At 42.9% G+C, this 22,500-nt stretch overlaps 2 protein-coding genes across 2 annotated transcripts; both read right to left on the bottom strand.

Annotated features, from left to right (window-relative positions):
* Positions 1-110: 110 nt before the first annotated feature.
* On the bottom strand, positions 111-16,679 carry chatb (choline O-acetyltransferase b). The gene is made up of 14 exons (XM_084434632.1): positions 16,661-16,679; positions 9,629-9,820; positions 8,934-9,052; positions 8,601-8,654; positions 8,368-8,503; positions 7,642-7,834; positions 5,932-6,101; positions 5,540-5,685; positions 5,275-5,403; positions 5,022-5,144; positions 4,772-4,913; positions 4,614-4,676; positions 4,367-4,504; positions 111-378 (listed from the first exon to the last, which is right to left on the bottom strand). Exons 1-14 carry the CDS (start codon positions 16,667-16,669, stop codon positions 148-150), a joined length of 1,845 nt encoding a protein of 614 aa, XP_084290758.1. The 5' UTR covers positions 16,670-16,679; the 3' UTR covers positions 111-147.
* Positions 16,680-17,772: 1,093 nt separating this feature from the next.
* On the bottom strand, positions 17,773-19,497 carry slc18a3b (solute carrier family 18 member 3b; the record flags this gene model as incomplete). Its single annotated transcript, XM_084433510.1, has 1 exon — positions 17,773-19,497. Exon 1 carries the CDS (start codon positions 19,315-19,317, stop codon positions 17,773-17,775), a length of 1,545 nt encoding a protein of 514 aa, XP_084289636.1. The 5' UTR covers positions 19,318-19,497.
* Between the last annotated feature and the right edge of the window lie 3,003 nt (positions 19,498-22,500).

The following is a 22,500-nucleotide window of genomic DNA, read 5'->3' on the forward strand; positions in this document are numbered from 1 at the left end:
AGAATATTATTCAAATTACAGTCATCAAGCAAAGTGCTGTTGTTTGAGTTTTACTACAGCTGATATTCTCCTGTTTATCAGTGTGAATCTGCTCTGAATCGATCTTTCCAGAATGACACGCTGACGCTGTTGTTCTTCACTGACGTCTCAGACGGTCTGACCCTGTTGTTTACGGTCGCTGTGTTTCATGCACAGGTGCATCATGTCCCTCAGCCCGGCGTCCAGCTCGCGCACCAACAGCCCTGAACATGTTTCTGTGCTCTCACTGAAACTGGACACACAGAACAGCATGCGGTCGGCCTGCGGTTTGTAGCACACGCCGTAACCGTCGGCAACCACTGGACCATAGCAACAAAACATCTCCTCTGTCGTGGGAACCTGGAGGGACAAACATCATACAGCACATATACATTATATATATATATATATATATATATATATATTATATATATATATACAGTGAGGAAAATAAGTATTTGAACACCCTGCTATTTTGCAAGTTCTCCCACTTAGAAATCATGGAGGGGTCTGAAATTGTCATCGTAGGTGCATGTCCACTGTGAGAGACATAATCTAAAAAAAAAAAATCCAGAAATCACAATGTATGATTTTTTAACTATTTATTTGTATGATACAGCTGCAAATAAGTATTTGAACACCTGAGAAAATCAATGTTAATATTTGGAACAGTTGCCTTTGTTTGCAATTACAGAGGTCAAACGTTTCCTGTAGTTTTTCACCAGGTTTGCACACACTGCAGGAGGGATTTTGGCCCACTCCTCCACACAGATCTTCTCTAGATCAGTCAGGTTTCTGGGCTGTCGCTGAGAAACACGGAGTTTGAGCTCCCTCCAAAGATTCTCTATTGGGTTTAGGTCTGGAGACTGGCTAGGCCACGCCAGAACCTTGATATGCTTCTTACAGAGCCACTCCTTGGTTATCCTGGCTGTGTGCTTCGGGTCATTGTCATGTTGGAAGACCCAGCCTCGACCCATCTTCAATGCTCTAACTGAGGGAAGGAGGTTGTTCCCCAAAATCTCGCAATACATGGCCCCGGTCATCCTCTCCTTAATACAGTGCAGTCGCCCTGTCCCATGTGCAGAAAAACACCCCCAAAGCATGATGCTACCACCCCCATGCTTCACAGTAGGGATGGTGTTCTTGGGATGGTACTCATCATTCTTCTTCCTCCAAACACGTTTAGTGTAATTATGACCAAAAAGCCCTAACCCTCTGGATCATCCAAATGGTCATTGGCAAACTTAAGACGGGCCTTGACGTGCTGGTTTAAGCAGGGGAACCTTCCGTGCCATGCATGATTTCAAACCATGACGTCTTAGTGTATTACCAACAGTAACCTTGGAAACGGTGGTCCCAGCTCTTTTCAGGTCATTGACCAGCTCCTCCCGTGTAGTTCTGGGCTGATTTCTCACCTTTCTTAGGATCATTGAGACCCCACGAGGTGAGATCTTGCATGGAGCCCCAGTCCGAGGGAGATTGACAGTCATGTTTAGCTTCTTCCATTTTCTAATGATTGCTCCAACAGTGGACCTTTTTTCACCAAGCTGCTTGGCAATTTCCCCGTAGTCCTTTCCAGCCTTGTGGAGGTGTACAATTTTGTCTCTAGTGTCTTTGGACAGCTCTTTGGTCTTGGCCATGTTAGTAGTTGGATTCTTACTGATTGTATGGGGTGGACAGGTGTCTTTATGCAGCTAACGACCTCAAACAGGTGCATCTAATTTAGGATAATAAATGGAGTGGAGGTGGACATTTTAAAGGCAGACTAACAGGTCTTTGAGGGTCAGAATTCTAGCTGATAGACAGGTGTTCAAATACTTATTTGCAGCTGTATCATACAAATAAATAGTTAAAAAATGTGATTTCTGGATTTTTTTTTTTAGATTATGTCTCTCACAGTGGACATGCACCTACGATGACAATTTCAGACCCCTCCATGATTTCCAAGTGGGAGAACTTGCAAAATAGCAGGGTGTTCAAATACTTATTTTCCTCACTGTATATATATATATATGTACTGTATACAGTGCATCCGGAAAGTATTCACAGTGCTTCACTTTTTCCACATTTTGTTATGTTACAGCCATATTCCAAAATGGATTGAATTAATTATTTTCCTTAAAATTCTAAAAACAATACCTCATAATGACAACGTGAAAGAAGTTTGTTTGAAATCTTTGCAAATTTATTAAAAAAAAAAAAAAAAAAAAAATTCACATGTACATAAGTATTCACAGCCTTTGCCATGACACTCAAAATTTAGCTCAGGTTCATCCGGTTTCCACTGATCGTCCTTGAGATGGGTTTCTACAACTGGATTGGAGTCCACCTGTGGTAAATTCAAATGATTGGACATGATTTGGAAAGGCACACAACTGTCTATATAAGGTCTCACAGTTAACAGTGCATGTCAGGGCACAAACCAAGCCATGAAGTCCAAGGAATTGTCTATAGACCTCTGAGACAGGATTGTATTGAGGCACAGATCTGGGGAAGGGTACAGACACATTTCTGCAGCGTTGAAGATCCCCATGAGCACAGTGGCCTCCATCATCCGTAAATGGAAGAAGTGTGGAACCACCAGGACTCTTCCTAGAGCTGAGCGATCGGGGGAGAAGGGCCTCAGTCTGGGAGGAGACCAAGAACCCGATGACAGAGCTCCAGCGTTTCTCTGTGGAGAGAGGAGAACCTTCCAGAAGAACATCCATCTGTGCAGCTCTCCACCAATCAGGCCTGAGAACATTCCAGAAGAACAACCATCTCTGCAGATCTCCGCCAATCAGGCCTGAGAACCTTCCAGAAGAACAACCATCTCTGCAGATCTCCGCCAATCAGGCCTGAGAACCTTCCAGAAGAACATCCATCTCTGCAGATCTCCGCCAATCAGGCCTGAGAACCTTCCAGAAGAACAACCGTCTCTGCAGCACTGCACCAATCAGGCCTGAGAACCTTCCAGAAGAACATCCATCTCTGCAGCTCTCCACCAATCAAGCCTGAGAACCTTCCAGAAGAACATCCATCTCTGCAGCTCTCCACCAATCAAGCCTGAGAACCTTCCAGAAGAACCACCTTCTCCGCAGATCTCCGCCAATCAGGCCTGAGAACCTTCCAGAAGAACAACCATCTCTGCAGCTCTCCACCAATCAGATGGAAGCCACACCTCAGTAAAAGGCACATGACAGCTCGCCTGGAGTTTGCCAAAAGGCATCTGAAGGTTTCTCAGATCATGAGAAACAACATTCTCTGGTCTAATGAAACAAAGATTGAACTCTTTGGCCTGAATGGCAAGCGTCATGTCTGGAGGAAAGCAGGCACCGCTCATCACCTGGACAATACCATCCCTACAGTGAAGCAGCATCAGCTGTGGGGGTGTTTAACAGCAGCAGGGACTGGGAGACTCGTCAGGATCGATGGAAAGATGAGGAACTGGGAGACTCGTCAGGATCGAGAGAAAGATGAGGAACTGGGAGACTCATCAGGATCGAGAGAAATATGAGGAACTGGGAGACTAGTTAGGATCGAGGGAAAGATGAGGAACTGGGAGACTAGTTAGGATCGAGGGAAAGATGAGGAACTGGGGACTAGTTAGGAAAGATGAATGAATGTACAGAGACATCCTTGATGAAAACCTGCTCTGGACCTCAGACTGGGGCGACGGTTCATCTTCCAACAGGACAACGACCCTCAGCACACAGCCAAGATAACAAAGGACTGGCTACGGGACAACTCTGGGAATGTCCTTGAGTGGCCCAGCCAGAGCCCAGACTCGAAACCGATTGAACATCTCTGGAGAGATCTGAAAATAGCTGTGCACCGACGCTCCCCATCCAACCTGATGGAGCTTGAGAGGTTTTTAATGGCAGAAACTGCCCAAAAATAGGAGTGCCAAGCTTGCAGCATCATACTCAAAACGACTTGAGGCTGTAATTGGTGCCAAGTATTGAGCAAAGGCTGTGAATGCTTAAGTACATGTGATTTGTTTCGTTTTTTATTTTCTATTTTTTGCAAAGATTTCAAACAAACTTCTTTCACGTAGTCATTATGGGGTATTGTTTGTAGAATTTTAAGGAAAATAATTAATTTAATCCATTTTGGAATAAGGCTGTAACATAACAAATTGTGAAAAAGTGAAGTGCTGTGAATATTTTCCGGATGCACTGTATATTACAACATTTCCCAAGCCCCCCAAAACACCTGAAATGCTTGATTCTGATCAGTCAGTGGCTCATTCTCACATCAAATATGTTTTGGTCATACGGGACTGTTAGAGGACAAAGACTGTTTCAATTACGGGCGACAATAAAGTTGTATTGTGTTGTGTTTATACAGTATAGTGTGCTGCTCTTACCTGACTGGTTGACAGGATGAAATGGTTACTGATGTGGTACGTTTCATCAGAGAAAATGTCGGGCATCTCCATTTTCATCTCTTTGGCCATTTCTCGTAGTCCTAGTAAGTGATTGTCCGTCCCCATCCCTGCGATGGCCTGCGGGCGAGCGACCGCCACTTACGGCATCACAATACACTTTAATTTTATATTTACATCAAATTATCTGAGTTACTTTAGCAAACAAGTAACTCAAGTAGTAACTCACCAGAGCTGTGATTTTTGTCTGAGATTCTACAGCCGCTCGCAGTTTCTCCATCTTCTCGGTGTCCTGGAATGAAGTGTGAGTTTAATGCCAGATATTGTTCTGTTTATGGCAGAAAGTAAAGGAGAGACGATGCTATAACGGAAGGAAACATATGTGACCTGAGTGGATGTTCTGCCGTCCGTCATTGCCTTGGCGAACGCCAGCGCCTCGGGAGTCGCCGAGCGGATGTTGTCCACGCGTCCTTGTCGGAAGCGGCGGAGAGAAGCGCTCTCGTAGGTGGAGACAGGCCTTCTGTGAGATCTGCACACACACAGTGAGACGAGGTCTTCTGTGAGATCTGCACACACACACACAGCGAGACGAGGTCGGGACAGTCCAGCAGAGAGAGGTAAACAGGAGCATCTGTACCTGTAGAAGGCCAGCTGTAGAGCCAGCTGTATGTACGCGTCGGGACTCATCTTCTGCTGCTTGATCAACTCCTTCCCGTGAGCCGTGAATGTGAAAACATTCATGTCCAGATTACTCACAAGTCTAGAGGGGGGTGAAGAACCAGTGTCAGTCAAACCAGTGCTGATGCTTGAGATTATATCTCTTCGTAGAGTCTTCGATAGTCTCTTTCCACGGGTGTGTGTGTGTGTGTGTGTGTGTGTGTTTTCCTTACCTCTGCAGGTGATCAGCGGCGGAGGCCAGCGCACTCTGGATCCCAGCAGAACATTTCCACACTAATCTGCGTGGATGAGGAAGTTCAGATGCGCTCCGACTGGAGATCGGCTTACAGGAGCTGCTTCGTCTGCAGGGAAGAGAGAGAGTTCATTCATAAACTTTCATTAATGAGTTAATTCATTTAAGTTGTTGTTGAATCACCTGGCTGAAACATGTTTTAAACATAATTAGAAACAAACTTCTCCACTTCCTTCTTGAGTTACAGATCTTGAGTTAGTAAATTATCTGGTTGACTGCTGATGACGTACATGTGTTTCAGGACGTGTTCAGCACACTGCACCAGAACGATGCCCTCCAGCGGCGAGTGCTCACACACAACCCCACACACTCCATCGGCACCAATCACAAACTGAAACAAAACACACAAACTTCCATCACATCCTCAATGCTTCCATTTCTCAGGTCTATTGATGTTCATGCAGCTTTTGGAGAGGAAGTGTGTCAACAAACAAACACAACTGCAAAAGAAGCCAAAGTTGTGGCTCTTCCCGCAAACAGACTCTTGAGTCGCAGTGTTAGGCTCTGAACATTAGACTGACAGACCAGAGTGTCTGAAACATCAGCAGCTTTAGAGTCCTCTCTGTGATAGTTGTACCTGCAGGGTTTTGTCGTACCAGCGGTTCGCCCCATTCTTCTCCTGTCCTCCGCCGTGCAGCATCAGTGAAGCTCTGTTGGCGTCGCTGGGCTCGAGTCCCGCGGGATCATCCAGGCACACGACACACATGCAGCTCTCCATCAGCTCCACTGACTCTCTGTTCACTGCATCTGTGTGTCAGATTGAAATGCATGTCTGTCATGCACAGGATCATGGGAAACTGGATTTCACCTTCTGGTCAGCTGTGAAATTTAGCAAAAGCAATGAAAGTAACCTGAGAGTTCACTGTGTTTCTAGCTATAACCACCGTGTCCATAGCCGCGTTTCCACCGTCGGGCCAGTGCGAGCAGGGCTTCAACAGGACCTGGAGCACCGAGCCCAAAACCTGCTGCGTTTCCACCGTCGGGCCTGAAGCTCCACAGCGCTTCACTAAAACACACCCGTAACACGCCTCTCTGGAACAACGTCACACACACCATCACTTCCAACAAATGGAAGTTTTATCTGAAAACTAATCAGAAAGAAATCACTGGAAACTAGCGAGATCGCAAAACGAACATCATAAAAGTGACCGTTTGCTGGCATTTTTGTTGTTTACTTGAAGATTTAAAACCCAAGTATCAATGTTTTACCACAGGTATTATGGACCATAATGAATTAACTTTGAATAGACTGCATTTATATAGCGCTTTCACAGACCTATGGCCACCAAAGCGCTTTACATATTGCCTCACATTCTCCCATTCACTCACTCATTCATACACCGACGGCCATGCAAGACGCCATCCAGCTCGTCGGGAGCAGCTGGGGTTAGGTGTCTTGCTCATGGACACCTCGACACTAGGTCAGGTGGAACTGGGGATTGAACCAATCCGGTAGACTAGACATACTGACAGATAAAATAAAAACATGATTGTGATAGCCTACATGAACTCATGTTCATTTCTAATTTCTTCAAGTGGTCATATTTACCATGTTTCCTATGGTAATGGTTAGCATGCATAGTCTTTTGCATCGCATATAAATATTTCTGCCTTATACAGTGATCAGAATCCACAAACAGAGGGTATTCAAACATGAAAGTGAGTTTTGATCTAAAATGATGTTAAAAGTCTTTAATGCTGATGTTAGCTGGTATATGGAATCATCCGGCGCTGTCGTCTCCTGACTCAGGTAAACTCCTCCTCTGTTCGTAACCACTCCTCAAGCCCGATCCGGCCCGCTTTGGACCAAGGGATTTGGCGTCCCAAAAAACCCTGGCCGTTGGCCCTGAGGAAGCCCGACGAGCCCCGATCAAGCCCCGGAAGTGACAGTGGAAACGGGACTGGCCTGGCACACGCTAGCAGCTCTCTTTTGGCCCGACAGTGGAAACGGGACTGGCCTGGCACACGCTAGCAGCTCGCTTTTGGCCCGACAGTGGAAACGGGACTGGCCTGGCACACGCTAGCAGCTCTCTTTTGGCCCGACAGTGGAAACGGGACTGGCCTGGCACACGCTAGCAGCTCTCTTTTGGCCCGACAGTGGAAACGGGACTGGCCTGGCACACGCTAGCAGCTCTCTTTTGGCCCGACAGTGGAAACGGGACTGGCCTGGCACATGCTAGCAGCTCTCTTTTGGCCCGACAGTGGAAACGGGACTGGCCTGGCACACGCTAGCAGCTCTCTTTTGGCCCGACAGTGGAAACGGGGCTCATGCAGTGTTGCGTTGGACCTTTGAGCAGCTGTTCTCTGGCTGAAGCCCAATCCGTCCGTCCGTCAGCGGTCAGCAGTCCCACGGCCGGCTGCGTCTGCGCTCGCGTCTGCGCCGTCTGCGCTCGCGTCTGCTCGTAGATCCACTGCAGCTGAGCCTGAAGATCAGCCTCGTTCAGTCGGCAGGATCCTATTGTCAGGTTCAGCACGAAGAACTGAGAACATGAATAAGACACAGGTTTATCCTGCACTTCTCTGGAGAAGGACTGATGCTGATGCCTATATGCTAATTAAAGAACAGTTAGCATTGTATTTTATTGGATGTTAACTAACTAGCACAGTGTTATTGTTTGTTCAGTGAAACTGCAGGTCTAGTGCAGTCGTGATCTCAGCGTGACGGACACACACAGCGGCTCCCCGCGGCTCCACTTCTCTGATTGGGTTATTGAGTTTTCTGACCGGACCTCATTAGGGACTCATTTCCAGGTAAACGACCCTCAGGCCCGCAGCGCTCGGTCGCCCAGCTGGACGTCTGCAGAGAGAGAGTCGCTGTGATGCTGAAGAGTGTGTGTCGATGGACTGCTGCTAATTTAAGAGCCTCTCTCGGTTGGACCGTGATTAACTGGATCAGATGAAGGTGACTGATGTCCTTCAGAGATTCTGGCAGAATCAGGACCAACTATGGCCTTTTCTTGACTGTCATCTCAGCAAAACAAACACAGGTGTAACACAACAGAAACACACACACCTGATTCCTGCAGGCCACGATGACGTGCGCTCCGTCCGCTGTGACGAGTGTGTCCCGCTGGAGTCCGGCCCGTCTGGAGGAGCTGAAGAGACGCTGGTACTGATCCATGCAGAGATGAGCATCCAGCAGAGTCTTCCTGCAACACACACACACACACACACACACACACACTCGTCACGCCCTGCTGACACACACACACTCGTCACGCTCTGCTGAAGTCAGTGAAGAGTTACCCGTCCACCACAGTCTTGTACTGAGAAACACCCAGAATGAGACGAGCAGCAAATCTGTACAAACACAAGAGACAAACATCAGGGTCACATCTGTTTATTTACACCAGATCCAAACAGGCAGAGACATCGAACCCTTCAAACCCAAACCATCTATTCACTCATTACTGACCCACTGTGTGAGTGTGTGTGAGTGTGTGTGTGTGTGTGTGTGTGTGTGTGTGTGTGTGTGTGTGTGTGTGTGTGTGTGTGTGTGTGTGTGTGTGTGTGTGTGTGTGTGTGTGTGTGTGTGTGTGTGTGTGTGTGTGAATTAATGTGTGCTGTTTATTTACTCACACGAGAGAGTCTCTATAGTCTCTGAAGGGTTGTTTGGGGAAAACCAGCGCCGGACTGGAGTTCACTGGCAGAGCGAGTCTGTTCTTCAGATACATGTCCTCCAGCCACACGTCGTACACCTGACACACACACACACACACACACACACACACACACACACACACACACACACACACACACACTCATCAGTTCATCAGTTAATGAGCGCTAATGAACCTGAACCGCTTCAGGCCTGAAGATGCAGAGAGACACAATCAAACATCATTTTAATAAAGCGCTATTATTTATCAAGAGCTTCTGTCACATTATCAGCCATGATGATCCTGGCGATCAATATCCACAGATCAGCGACTGGTGACCCTGTGTGTGTGTGTGTGTTGTGTGTGTTGAGTGTGTGATAGAGCAGCAGTGTGTGTGTGTGTATGTGTGTGTGTGTGTGTGTGTGTGTGTGTGTGTGTGTGTGTGTGTGAGAGTAAGTGTGTGATAGATCAGCAGTGTGTGTGTGTTGTGTGAGTGAGTGTGTGATAGATCAGCAGTGTGTGTGTGATAGATCAGCAGTGTGTGTGTGTGTGTGTGATAAGGTGTGTGATAGTGTGTGTGTGATAGTGTGTGTGTGTGTGTGTGTGTGTGTGTGTGTGTGTGTGTGTGTGATAGTGTGTGTGTGTGTGTGTGTGTGTGTGTGTGTGTGTGTCTACCCAGTTGTCAGTGTTCTCTCTCTTCTCTCTCAGCTGTTCCTGCAGTGTCTCTCCGACGCCTCCCGCTCTCCCGAACGCCTCCACCGCGGCTCTGGTTTTCCCGAACTGTGTCTCGGACACCAGGTGTTTCACGGATCTCAGGTAAGAGTCCAGCGTGAGCCTCAGATCCGGGACCGGCAGTTTCGGCAGCGTCTACAGAAGAGAAGATATTACAGGAGATATTGATGAGATATTAATGAGTGATAATTGTTCAGCGTCTCTCTGATCTTCTGGTGTTCATCTCTCTCTCTTTAATAATTAATAGGAATAGCTTTAAGACAAACGGAGAAAAGATTGTAAAAGAATTTCCTGCTGGTCAAAAATATTTTAAATATATATTGTGTCATTCAGAAACACAGTATTTCTTGAAATATTATTCAGATTTATGAATGATAGCATTTGAGATTTTAACACTACTCATTTATGTAATCTCAACTCAAATGGATTAAGTAAACTGACTTGAAACAGTTGCGTTTGGCTTAACTCAATATTTTCATGTTGAAAGAACATGTTTCCGTTAAGTAGACCAAAAATAACATTTGATGCTTGCTCAATTTACTTAAGTAAATGGAGTTAATCCAACACGATTCTTTTCAACCGTTTTACTTAATCCATTTGAGTTGAGATTACATAAATGAGTTTAGTTGTGTTAAAATAGCAATATAGAAAACTAGGAACAGGATGTCCCCTTCCCATCATGCTTTGCACAATTAAGAATGTTAACCTGATTCAACCATTGTTTATTTCAGTAGACTTAAGTTTATTACATAAGGTTAATTCATTGTTAATTAAATGCCACATAACCCCGTTACGTAGAGCCTGTTGACGTAAAAAGTTAAGTAAATCCACCGTATATTTTTGATTTTCCAACAGAATTTTGATTAAGCATTACACGGTCAAAACATATGCCTGAATTGGTCACAATATATCCATAACATGCATTTAGAAAGGACAGATAGGATGGAATTTCTTTTTGTGCAGACTTTAAGTTAACTTTTACCAAAGATTAAAATGTTAAAGTTCAGTCCCTGAAGCGTTTATTAAATTGTCTCTATAGTGAAATTAAAACACAATGTACCGATTGTATATAACCCTACACGTCGACTTTTAAACAGTAGTCTAAATTCTGAATAAAACACATTACGTCTGTAAGATTCTTTGAGGTGTGAAAATTGGATCACGGTTAAACAAAAACAAATAAACATATAGCCAGAAACACAGAGATAATGTCGAGTAACACAAAAACAGAGGCAAAAACTCGATACATTACAATATCTGTATTGTAACATATTGCTGTAACACAATGGTCTTTTCAATACATGCTGACACTTCCCAATGCTTAAACTCAGCTCAGACAGCTTGTCTACTGTTGGAAATATGTTGTGTAACACAGATATGGATATAATACACAGCATTCGAAGTTATTACATCAAGCAAATTCATGTAAATACTGTCGTATATGAACAAATAGAAGACGAGAAGACCTCGAGTTCACTAACATTACATAGGAAACAGATATCGTTTGGTATTCTGCTGATGAGGGACAAAAACTGTTTTTTTTTTCCTTAAAGAAGCACAAATTGTGAAGACAAACATGACAAACTGTGTGTCTGCGACACCTTGACTCGTAATGTGTAACTTAATTGATAGGTTTGTTTTAAATGTAACAGTCGTATGTGTATCAGAAAAACATCAAACATTTTTGTAATTTTCTTATGCTGTATTTGTTCATTAATTCCTATATGAACATGTTTGACAGCGCTCAAAGTGTAGTCTTCGTCTAAAAACTGTGCAAAGAAACAAGATGTAAACGGTGTCATCCGCTAGTGGGGGAAAGTTAAATAAATTACATTATTCCTCAAATGTGATTGCCTCACAATAATGTGGTACAGGCACTCTAACAAATCTGACAGAATCTATTTACATATTGTAAATGTTTACTACAACTATAGGAGGATCTGGGTGTGTTTTGTTTATGACGACTTAAACTATTTGTATTGTTGCTGTTTTTTTTTTTTATTAATTCGCCTTTGCATCAATTACTACTTATTGGATGTTAAACCCCACGGGTATAATTTAAAACGGGTATGTTTGTCAAAAGAAAAATCACCCGTATTTTAAAACACTGCTTTTCTTAAAAACATTGTGTCAGGCGTATTAGGTAGCATTATTCACTTGTTTCATCGTGTGTTAACTCTATATTTATCCGTTTGAAATTTGTAGAAATAAGATAAGTAGGCTACATTTATAACACAAAAATAACCAGTTTTTGTGTCAGAACACACCAGGTATGAAGCTATGATTGGTTTGAACTTTTTTATTCTAACTTTAAAGCTAGATTATCCTTTGAAAAGTGTAATACAAAACATACAGTCTTTGTTTTGGGGGGATATTTGGAAAACTACCTTACATGCGCTGTGTTTTCACCGATCGACGTGAGCCGTTGACCGTCCTTAATCCTGTCATTGTGTGAGGAACTGTTTGGAGTATTGCAGCAGCTAATTCTTAAAACATTGCGTCAGGCATATTTATCATATTTTTTACTTTATACTTGCTAGGAAATGAATTGAAATTGAAACTTTGTAGACATAAGAAAAGTACATTTTATAAAAGAAAAAGTACCAATTAATGACATTGTGTCAGAACACAACAAAAAAGTGTAATACACATTGTATACAATATTTGATTTTGGTAGGGAACACTGGAAACTGGTGTCTTTTAGCTTAATCTTTGGTTTTAAGGGAAATTAAATATTCTCAGGATCCCCACTGACCCCTGAAGTTATGACTTCTGAAGACCTTAAGACGAGTACAATTAAATATCCACTCAAGACAAAGTTTACTTATGCTGCATCATGGACCACAGAGGCTAATGTGTGCTGATTTTCTAAAAGATACACTGTAAACCCTAACGCTCAAAATAATTAATTGGTTGAGTAGGGCCAACTTAAATTATACAAATTAGTTCGATCAAATTAACTTTTATAAGTATTTAGAACTTAATTTTCTTTTGAGTTCACAAATCTTACACATTTGAATTAAGTTGAATTGTTGAATTGTTTTGAGTCCTATGAACTTGTTTCTTTTAATTTAGACAAACTTAAATTGAACTGAAACTGGGCAGGGATCTCTATTCCCCAGCATGCTTTGCCATGACACTTAAAAGGGAGAGTAAATGCCAGAATTGTTTTGTACCAGATTAATGTTAAGTGGGAGATTTATTAATGTTTAATGTTTTGTTTTGCTGTAGTTTGGAAAAGTTTCTGGTATTTTGGTTTTTGGGGGGTTTCCACCGTTGTGACGAGTGGAGCATGAGCTTGGTTTGAGAACAGTGAATTAACCCTTTAGAACCTGAAGCTAAAATAGGTGATTTTCACATATTTAGTTTTTGACTGTAAAATTATAAAACAATGTGCTATCTTCAAGTGTAAGGTGTCGTCTTTTCAGAAAAAAAGGTGGCTTTCAGTAAATTACAGTTATTGGCCATTAGTGTGTGTGGTGAGTTTGTAAATAGAATTGAAATAGACAAAAATAAAAGACACGTGAATAAATATGCTGATTTTTATTTAGAAAAAAATCACGAACAAAAGAAACTAGTCTTTTTTGTGACACTGGGTTGCACGTTTTTCATTTAGGATACTTTTTCATACACGCACGCATATACAAATACATACAGTACAGGCCAAAAGTTTGGAAACATTACTATTTTTAATGTTTTTGAAAGAAGTTTCTTCTGCTCATCAATTTATTTGATCAAAAATACAGAAAACTGGAGTGATCGTAATGATCCTGAAAATTCAGCTTTGCATCACAGAAATAAATTATAATTTAAAGTATAATAAATTGAAAACCAATTCATTTAAATGTTAATAATATATCACAATATTACATTTTTTTCTGTATTTTTGATCAAATAAATGCAGGCTTGATGAGCAGAAGAACTATTAAAAATAGTAATGTTTCCAAACTTTTGGCCTGTACTGTACATAGGGTTACATAGGATAAGATACGTGAGAGAGTATTCAGCCGTCAAAAATCATCCCAGTCGCCTCTTCTGACGTCTACCGCTTGATTCGCCATGTTTTTGCTGTTTTTTTCTTTTATTATTTTATGCTGTCCAAAACATCCCATCCGTATCTCTCTCTCAGTCTCTGTTCTAACCCTCTCTGCGACCAGGGGTACTTCTCAATATCCCTCCTGAAAATGAGTTTTTTATCATTGCATAACCACTTCTTCAACGCTCTTTAAATGTAAGGTGTTTTTATATTTATTTATTTATTTTTGCCAACTTATTTATTTAACAGTTTATTTACTAACTAAAACTGTTTAAATCAATTTTGTACCAATTCTGATATTATTCATTGTGTTATATAATAATTTAATTTAAAATATAGATACGTTTATTTCTATAGAACCCTTATGTGTGTGTGTGTGTGTGTGTGTGTGTGTGTGTGTGTGGTTCAGGTATTTTTGACCTGAGCAAAATGTGTCCCATGAGCAAAACACCTTATAAATTATGTTTATTTCTATTTTTGAAAATGTAAAAAACGGAGAAAGTTTTCTGTGAGTGTCGTGTGTAGGTGTACAGGCATTACAGTTACAGTCTCATCATGTCTATGGATCCCCCACCGCTGTGACTGTCACACCAGTTTAGCTAAAACACACAGCTCTGTCACTCTAAGAAACACTCAAGAGAGTTTATACTATGGTACATGTCTTTAAATAAATGCACGAAAATATAAAAAATCATTAAGCGGTCATTTATGTGTATTCATAAAGTCAAAGGGTATTCTAATGATGTGTTCTAAGTTTAAATGTTAGAAAAAGAAATCTGATCTTCAAAAGGCGTCAGAATCGAGGTGTCATTTTTGGGGGCCTATTTCTTTCACGCGTTCTCCAAGAACAACAGGATGGGGGACAGCTTCCCCCGGGAAGAGGACGATTTAACTTAACAATCACTGGATAAGAGTAGGCTTTTGACCCCTGACTTTTTCCTGAAGACACTGGTATAAACATCTAATTATACTGATCTCACCCGGTCAGTGTCGAGGAGTCAGAATGGTCAGATTTGGGGTGTCCCTGCCGGAGAGGAAGGCTTCAGATAGGAGCTTTTATGATAGGAGACAGTTGTGGTCTTTGATTGTGAAACGCAGGAGACCGGCCTATCTTTTAATTGCTGGATGTTTTCTGAAACAAACTGCAAATGCTAATACATAGCAACTACACAGAGAGGAAGAGGAGGGCCTGTGATTGGAAACGATCTTCATTCTCAGTTTAGCAGACGGAGAGCAAACATCTCTGCTCAGAAATTCAAGGATCTATGATTTTAACCAGAGACAAAAAGACCTCCTAATTTCACCGATGGTTAGTTCACTTCAACACTTGTTTAAAACCAACTTTAAAATACTTGATAATTTAACATCTTATTTCAAATAATATGAACTATTATTCATTATTTTATGGTTTATTTATCTATGTAAGGCAGTATAATGTTGTGTAGATTAAAATACTTACATGTATAGTTGATACTTGTATTCTTATCTCTTATCTCATATATATTTTTTAAATGTTTTTATTTTATTTAACAATAGCTTAATGAATTTATTTCTTAAACTCATCGAGGAAAAGGACATCGTCAAACAGTCTCATTTCAACATGGTGTTTAAAAGATTAAAACTAACTTTAAAAATAGTTATGCTTAAATAAATTTCATCTTATTTCATATATTTTATATGGTTTATTTATCTGCAAAGCTTTTATTTTTTAAAAGCTAATTTGTAACATTTCTTCTGTTCAGAAAAATTCAGAGAGCTGCGGAGTTCAGTTTGAGTCCGGTTTAAAACGTACTTTAAAATGCTTAATTGTATTCTTATCTCATATATCTGTTATTTTACATGCTTTAATTTGCCAATGCTATTTCTTAATTTCATTCCCCCGTTTTTATTCTCTCCCATTATGGACGCTGCAGTGAAATCTGAAAAACAAACCCATGACAGATCTCTTCATGTTCATAATCATTCTGCAGACATTATCTTGCAATAATAAAAAACACCGCCTGAAAAAACATTCACCTCATTGTCACAGATTACAGTCATAACCACACATCCATAACCCCCCCCCCCCCCCCCCCCCCCAAACAGCATATAATGACTTTTGTACATTCATCCTGTCAGAAATAGACAAGAAAAGAACCCTAACCCTAACTCTAGACCTCAGCTGTTGTGTCTGACAACTCTTTGAATCAGAAGAACTCAACGATATGAAAGCGTGAGTGCGTCTGTGTGTTTGATTCCTGTTCCAGGTTCTTCCACAACCCGAAGAACAGCTGGAAACAGGCCAGATGTTTCTCAGGAAGAGCTGTAGGGTCAGAGTTCTTCATCTGTGTTAACGACACACCGCAGCAACAACACTAATAACCCGAGTCTCGGCTTCATCCTGAACACACAGATGTTTGATTCCTGTCAATCACCTCGAAACACGGTGACATCATCACATTTGAGCTCTTTTAGGAATAACCTGCGATCCTCATGAAAATGGTCACTTTCTAGATAATATTTAGACAAATTTCTAATACAGATGCAACGATTGTTTTAGTGTGATGGATGGACCGCTTTCATAAAGTTCATCAGAAGTGGGAGTCATTAGTGTTTTACTCAATTTCATTTTAATTTAGTTTCATTGATTGAGGGAACTGTGGAGAAGGAGAATTAGACTAAAGTATGAAAATAGAGGCAAATGTTTCTCACTCTTTAGATTCGCGATAAGAGGAACGATCTGTTGCTGATGATGATGATGATGATGATGATGATAAAACACTGACGCGCGTGACAGAACACATGCACAGCTTCATAGATCAATGGCAGCTTCTATCAGGTGTAGTGACAGACGTGCAGAAGTACTGTAGGAAAACTGCCACTAATAAATGATTTCAAATACAAACCCTTTTCTTTATAAACTTTTCTACAGAAGTTCTAGAGAGTAGAGATCCGCTCACCTGCTCCATCAGTGTGTGTCGCTCCAGCAGCTTCAGGTGTGTGTCAGCCGTGCGCGCGCGGACAGGGTCCGTGTGTGTGTGTGTGTGTGTGTCCGTGACTCCGCCCACCCGCATCCGACACACACACACACACACACACACACACTGATGCTCCTCCAGGTGTTTCCAGAGGTGCTGCTGCTCTTTCATCACGTCCGACAATTTGTTTTATTTGAAAAATTATTTTATGCTGTCTGTGTAAAGCTACATTTTCTGATTTTGTTTATATGCAATTAACAACACACATTCTAGAGTAAATGCTGTTACTATCAAAGAGTTGTTACTATCAAAATGGGTTTTTAAATTAGTCTCATATCTGTTCCCACCTTAACAGGTTTTATATGTAATTGAATTAATTATATATTTCGTTTCAATTCAATGAAATGAAACCCACACAAATTCAAACGGACTCCCTCGACCGTCGTAAAAGATATTATTTTACAAGAATCTTTTTGAAGAATTGAGAAAATTTGAAGATACTAAAAAAAAAAAACTACAAAAGATGATTCATTGTCATATTTATTGATTCAGTCAATAAAAAGGCATGTGTAGGAAAATATGAGCACTGGTTTTATTCGGGTTTTGTGCAGTTACATCACATCTTCTACACACTACAGACACACTGTCGTTTAGAGACAAACCTCTAATAGTTTCCATCGAAATCATAAAAGACGAGGTAAGCAGACACACTTCTGTGAGCTGAGGGATAAATATTGCACACCAGATGCTGAATGTTTGCGATCTCTGGCTCACTAAAATAACATCAAATGAGTCTCTATAGCTCGCATCGTGTTTATCATGCAATTTATATGCGAAAATGAGTTTTCACGTGCATATGAGACGAACTGTAAACCCCTTGGGTAGGGTTAGGATGCGCGCGTACGTTTGGGTAAGGTTAGTGGTGTGGGGTACGTGGGTTATTCCACGCAATAAACTGCGTCTAATATGCACGTAAAAACTCATTTTCGCATATAAATTGCACGATAAACACGAAGCGTGCTGTAGATACGCATTTCATGAGATCAGGATGGTTAAGTTGTTGAGTTAAGAGTTTAGTGAGTGTGTGAGTGTTGTTAAGTGAACTCGGGTCCGGATGATTCCTCCGAGCAGGATTTGGAGCGCGCGAAGAGCCCGTTCTCGTCCACGGGAAGCGCGTTGGTCGCCGTGACGCACAGGCCCTTCCGCGCGCGTCGTCGCTCCTCCAGTCGGATGGTGTGGTACAGGCCCGCGGGCGGGTCCTCCAGCAGCGCGTTGCTCTCGGAGCGCGACGGCTTCATCTGGCACACGGAGCGCAGCATCAGCAACGCGGGCGCGTACAGCACGTTCACCAGACCCATGCCCAGGTTCAGCTGCACAAACCCCAGGTGGTGCACGATCTGCCCCGCGACCACAGGCCCTAGCGCGTACGCGACGCAGTAGGAGATGTCCGCGATGGCGTACACGCTCCCGTACACGGACACGTGACGCACGTCCACCAGGAACGCGAGCGTTGGCAGGAGCGCAGTGTCCACCAGCGCGATGCCGAAGCAGATTCCGCACAGCGGGACCATCAGCTGGCCGAAGCTCCTGCATGCGGGAACAGTGCACGAACTGGCCCCTATAATCACCATCCCGAGGGCCCCGTAGAACCACTGCAGGTCCGGGAACTTCGCGGCTAACCGGACAGTGACATAAACACCCAGCACGTGCGGCAGGAACGCGGGCAGCCAGACGAGCCCCATCTCCCACTCACTAGCGTTCATCGTGCTCTCCATCCAGCGGGAGATGGTGGGCTCCAGGAACGCCAGCGGGATGTTGCACACGGTCAGCGCGCCCGCCACCACGGCGATGTACGGGTCAATCATGAGCCGGTGAATGGGCGTCCCGACCGGCATGTTCTCGCGCGTCCTGTTAGAGAAAGGTTTGATCACAGTCAAGACCAGAACGCTGTCTGCCAAGCACACGCAGGCCAGAACTATGAACGGGACCCGTTTACCTGCGAACTCATACAGGATCCCGCCGAACGGAGGCGCCACGAGACTCCCGAACGAGATGAAGGCGAGCGCGATGCCGAGCGCGCGACTCCTCTCCGCTTCCTCCGTGTATTTATCCGCGATCATCGCGATCCCTGACGTGTCCGCGAACGCCGAGCCGAAGCCCTGCAGACTGCGCGCGCAGAACAGCGTCCAGTAGTTCTCAGCGAACGCAAATATACACGTGGAGACGAACATGACCAGGAGTCCGATCAGCAGCGGGATGTCGTACCCGACGCGGTCGATGAAGGTGCCGGTGAACGGGTTCACCAGGAGCTGCAGGATGGCCTTGGACGCGAACAACACCCCGATCTGGATGTCCAGGTTCTCCCGGGTTGCTCTGCTCAGGGAAGAGTTGGCATGAGTGCGCAAAGCTTGCGCGTTCTCTAGATCTGTGAGATAATCGGGAATGATGGGAACGATCACCATGTAAAGCATGTTGTCCAGCAGAAGCGCGACGCAAACTATCACCAGAATGACGCGTCTCTGCCGCTCCGGATCCCGCAACGCGCTGCCCAGCTGTTTACTTCTTTCGCCCATCTCAGACAACTTTAGTGCGGCTGATTTAGCCAGCCCAGCAGACCCAGCAGAACCAGCAGACTCCATGACTGTTTCCCTCAGGAGAAATGTCCTTCAGAATGTCTTTTCATTCCCTTTATGTGCAGCGACGCTTCTGGTTTTTACGCACGAACTTTCCTGGTGTCCGGCGCGCGCGCTTGGGTTGCTTTGCTCCGGTCTGTCGGCTGGTGACGTGCTAGTCTTTTCTCTTCACAATCCTGAGCTTTGCATCTTGCATTTCCATTTCTACTGAGCCTTTTTTCATTTACATTCCTGTTACGCGCGTATTGAGTTTGCGCTCTCTCGTGCGCGCGCAATGTCTGTCACCTGTGTTCATTCACATCAGTTTTTATACTGAAATATCTATCAGAAAATATTATCAGAAATAGTAGACTTGCTATGAGCACAAATTAAGAAGTGTGCCAAATTCAGTTTCCTCTTATTTCCTCTGTGCTCTCTCCAGGGGTGTGTGTCGCGCGCGCGTGCCCGCTGGTCGTCAGCTGCGGCCGTTCTGAAACTGACCAATCACTGACCAATCAGAGTCATCCTCACGTGATGAAGAAAACAGTTCTCGGACGGATCAGCTCTTAGTCTGTTCTCCAAACACTGGAGAAATAATAGCAAGAACAAAAGTTAATCAAAGCTCGTCTTGCGTCGTAAATGACCGCTGATAATAATCAGAATCTGTATGCTGGACAAATAATAAATGCATGAACAAAACAAGAAATGCACATTATGAGTTTCCAGTCAGATCAGGATAAAATGTATAGTGTTTTCTTGATGCAAGTTCTCATTAAACACACACACACACACACACACACACACACACACACACACACACACACACACACACACACACACAATGATAATTGTTATAGTTTCTTTTTTATGCGACTATTTCTGTGAAACTTGATATTAAGGTTAATCACATAAGACATAAGGTTGATCTAAAGGTTAAATAATTTAAATCATTCACTGTGTCATTCACTTAATATTCATCACTATTATTGATCTGACTTTACTGACGCTGCTGTGTTTTTATTGCAAGAAAAGAAACAGCACTGCATTGAATTCATTAACATAAAATGAAAAGGAAAGAAATAGAAAATAAAAATACAGAGAAATAACAATAACCCCTCAACCAGTGAGAAACATATGATCATATTGTCTGACGCTGCTGTATGAGAACTGAACTGAGCTGGACGATGACATCATTTACATCATTGTTGGCTGGTTAACCGCTATTATTAGGACGAATAAATTATGAACTAGCTATTATTTAAATACTTCAATTCACGGACATGAGACAATATGATATCACCTTTTGGGAAGTATTAGAGGAAATAATAAAGCATGACAGTTATTCTGATCATCAGCACTAATGAACTGCGCGACACTGACATCTATCGGGCGTTCAATATAAACGGTCTGATGTCTCCGGTTTCTGTTCCTGCTCGAGCTTCTTCTAAACTGATGCATCATTGCAAATCTATGATTGGACTGTTTCCGGGAATAATAAAGATGATAAATAATAAACACTGATAAGCATAACTAACTAATGGCAATTGAGAGTTCTCAACACTCATAATGGTGTTGATTTTACAATAAGATAAATACCCGAAAATGATCTAGGCTATAACTAAATAAAGTGAAGAACTGATGTTTTAGTGACCCTGTGTTAAATGATCAGTCTGTGATCACTTGATCACTTTATTTAGTTATAGCCTAGATCATTTTCGGGTATTTATCTTACCCGAAAGTAACCGATGGCCGATACTGCAGTGCGGCGCCTCAGTCTGGGTCTCCTGACAGGGACATCAGGCAGGTGCGCACATCCCTCATCTCCCAGCAAAACTCATCCCTCGTCTCCCACTCATCCCTCGTCTCCCAGCAAAACCCATCCCTCGTCTCCCAGCTAAACACACCCCTCGTCTCCCAGCTAAACACACCCCTCGTCTCCCAGCAAAACTCATCCCTCGTCTCCCAGCAAAACCCATCCCTCGTCTCCCAGCAAAACCCATCCCTCGTCTCCCAGCTAAACACACCCCTCGTCTCCCAGCTAAACTCTGGAGAATTCACCTGAACAGAGTGTTTTTATTTTTAAAATTGAATTTGGTGAAGGTATTTTAAAGCTGTAGTTTTTGCCATATGTTAAGTAACATACCTTGTGCCAGTTGTTGGGAAAGAGAAGAGGCCGGAGAGATTCTGGAGTCATGCACTGAGCCAGGCCATTTACCTCTACATTTGTGATGATGCAATCTGCATCACAGATCATCTAAATAATTTAAAATGTAAGTCACTACACTGGATTTACATAGATTTAAAATGAGGATTGTTACTGCATTTGTAATGAACAGAACACTGGTGCCCAGCTTATTGTACAGACCAATTGGTCATCTCAGTGGGACTGTACCTGTACATTGATGCTGTGTAATGATTTCCTATTAACGAAGTCTGCTTCATGTGGACCAGACGGACGCTTTATGTTATGTGTTAACGACATTCTGGTTAAGCATCAACTCAGGCTTAGCCTGACAGTTATCCTGACAGTTAGCCTGCCCCGGACCAGGTTAGTTTGCATAAGTTGCCAGAGTAATTGAGTTTGAACTATTTTAAGTTTGCTTTATGAAACAGAATCAACCGACAATAAGTCTGACTAACCAAAATAAGCCTGGCTTGTATTCTAATCTTGTTTTATGGAACAACCCTCAGATTTTCAGTGATCAGTGTGTGTGTGTCCATCTCAGCTGTAGTTCAGCATCAGGTGCAGTGCGCAGTTCGGCCGCCAGATGGCGCTGTCGGTCAGGAAACAAGCGTGTGTTCAGGTGTGTGTCTTCAGTGTCTGTTCAGAATTACATTATCTGCAGTAACTAATTAGTGTTGCTTCACCATGTATTGCTGCAAAATAAATCATACTTGCATCTTCTTTAATCTTTGCTCAGGATTACAAGTAGGGTTCACATGTGATAAAGGTAAACAGGTTTAGCTCAAACTGCAAAAGATGCTGAAAAGAAGCTGCCACAGGAGTGATATACATATTATTACATTAGCTTGGAGTCTGCCCAGATGAAGAATAGGAAAGACAGTGCAAATGAACTGGTAGTTCCACGAGTCTTTTATAGATGTTTCCTCTCAGTTAAGCACACTCTTCGCATACGTGTCAAAGAGCGAATGTTAACATGGAAAACAAAACTCTCTGAAACACGCTACAAATCAAAGTGGAAGTAAACA

This window comes from Rutilus rutilus, assembly GCF_951802725.1.
Source record: "Rutilus rutilus genome assembly, chromosome: 16".
Lineage (NCBI taxonomy): Eukaryota > Metazoa > Chordata > Actinopteri > Cypriniformes > Leuciscidae > Rutilus > Rutilus rutilus.